At 40.5% G+C, this 1,993-nt stretch overlaps 1 protein-coding gene across 2 annotated transcripts in view; it reads left to right on the forward strand.

Moving 5' to 3' along the window:
• Positions 1 to 1,993, forward strand: part of INTS1 (integrator complex subunit 1) — a 48,088-nt gene that overhangs the window by 27,916 nt on the left and 18,179 nt on the right. For both annotated transcript variants that reach the window (XM_027874541.1, XM_027874540.1), the window contains one exon: positions 1,527 to 1,781. In XM_027874541.1, the coding sequence (XP_027730342.1) occupies positions 1,527 to 1,781 (255 nt within the window). The remainder of the gene's footprint in view (positions 1 to 1,526; positions 1,782 to 1,993) is intronic.

The raw sequence follows: 1,993 nt of genomic DNA on the forward strand, positions 1-1,993 counted from the left end.
CTTCAAATATTGTAAGGACAGCTATCATTCCCTTCCTAAACCTTCTCTTCTTGAAGCTGAGCCTCCTCAGTTACTTCAATCAGTCTCATATATGATATGATATTAAGGCCCTTTGCCATACTAGTAGCCTTCCTCTGGACACTCTCACTTATTGTCCTTCCTAAAATTTGGCAGCCAGAACTAAATACTGTTCCAGGTATGATCTGATTAAGGTAGACTAGAGAGGGCTTGTCACCTACCAAGACCCTGACGCTGGGCCTCTCAGTATAGCCTAAGATTGCATTGGCTTTGGGGGTTGGCAACCCATATGGAGCTTATAAATCACTAAAATCTCCAGATCTTTTCAGATAGCTTATCTCTTCTTTCAGGAACAGGCCATACTTTGTTATGTGCTCTCCATCACCTTGCTCTTCCATCTTCCATTCACTTTTTCTTAAATTCGTAGTTTGTTGATGAGTTCCATATACATTAACATCAGTCTCTTTGAAAAAGACATTCCCTTCTTCCTTATTAGAAGTGTTTCACTTTGTGTTTTCAGAATTTCATTTTTTGAGATGTTTCCATTTCTCTTAGATTGATTTTCCCTGCAGAATTTCAGTTCACATGATCCTATATGTCCTTTTTCTAAACCTTTTGAAGTCTTTTCTCCCCAAATTTATAGTACATGTCAGATTGTGCTAGAATTCCTTCATTATCACATATTCTAAAATGGAAGTGTGGTCATTTCTCCACGGTTCCCATAATTTCACCTTATCAACCACTTCCTCTTCTTTGTTGGTGAGAAGCAGATCCAGAATAAAAGTTTCCCTTACTGATTACCTTTAAAGGATCATTAATACAACTCAGGAAATTATTAGCTGCTATGTTTTGGGAGTGGAGGGAAGAGGAAGAGAGAGAGAGAGCACGCGTGAGCGAGCTGAGTTTGTGATCTATTTCCTTAGTTCATTATCTTTCTCTTTTTTATGTCTATGTAGTGATAATATACTCCAATGACAGTATTGCTTCTATTTTTGCCTATTTTGATGGTTGCTGAGTGTTCTCCATCATGCTTCCCTGCTTTGGCTCCTGGGTTCCTTTACGTGAATTGATCATAATATATACTGTTCTGCTCCCCTTGCTCCTTTTTACTTACTCTGTTCTTTTTGAATAAGATACATCCTTGTAGAGCCATATCCAGCTATGGGTCTCATTTCACCAAGTCTTAGTTATGCCCGTGAGGTCAGTTTTTCTTCTTTGTTTTAGTAGCTCTGATTCACCTTGCTTACTCATTTTGTGCATTTATGTGCAAATGTACTTTTTTGGAGATAGAGCAGGTTCATGGAGTTTGATAAGCTTAGGCTCATGAATGAAAGGGCATGGGCAGTCAAAACTGGGTTGAATGAATTGTACCAAATACTTAATGTGAATGAGGGAGTTCAAGTATGAGGCTAGAACATCTCCCTGATGTGCTGAGGGAAGGAAGTATTTCCTAGCTTCATTCTGTTATTTTTGCTCTAAAAATTTTCCTTCCCTCTTTTCTGTCCTAGCTCTTTACACTGAGCCCTGATCCTCGATGGCAGAATTCAAACCCCCGCCCTATTTCCTTGGCCCTCCAGCAAGCCTTGGGGCAAGAATTGGCAAAGGTCCGTCAGGGAAACCCTCAAGTGACAAGTATAGCGGTGCGCCTCTTGCAGGCTGTGTCAGCCCTGTTGAATTCCCCGCACAGCGGGTCCTTGGTGATAGCAATGCATCGGAACCATTTCATCTCCTGCCCCTTGATGCGGCAACTGTACCAATACCAGGTAAGTATTTCTGATTTCAGCAAGTGTTTTTTAAGCTCCTGTAACATACCAGACAACAAATTATGGAATTTATCCTCTAGCTAGGCTCATGTGGCATGCATGGATATTACAAGTTAGGAAATGATTAAGTGCATTTTGTTGTTCAGTTGCTTTCAGTCATGTCCAACTCTTCATGACCCCACTTAGGGTTTTCTTGGCAAAGATACTGGAGT

This window comes from Vombatus ursinus, unplaced genomic scaffold (genome assembly GCF_900497805.2).
Source record: "Vombatus ursinus unplaced genomic scaffold, bare-nosed wombat genome assembly UNPS02014807.1, whole genome shotgun sequence".
Taxonomy (NCBI): Eukaryota; Metazoa; Chordata; class Mammalia; order Diprotodontia; family Vombatidae; genus Vombatus; species Vombatus ursinus.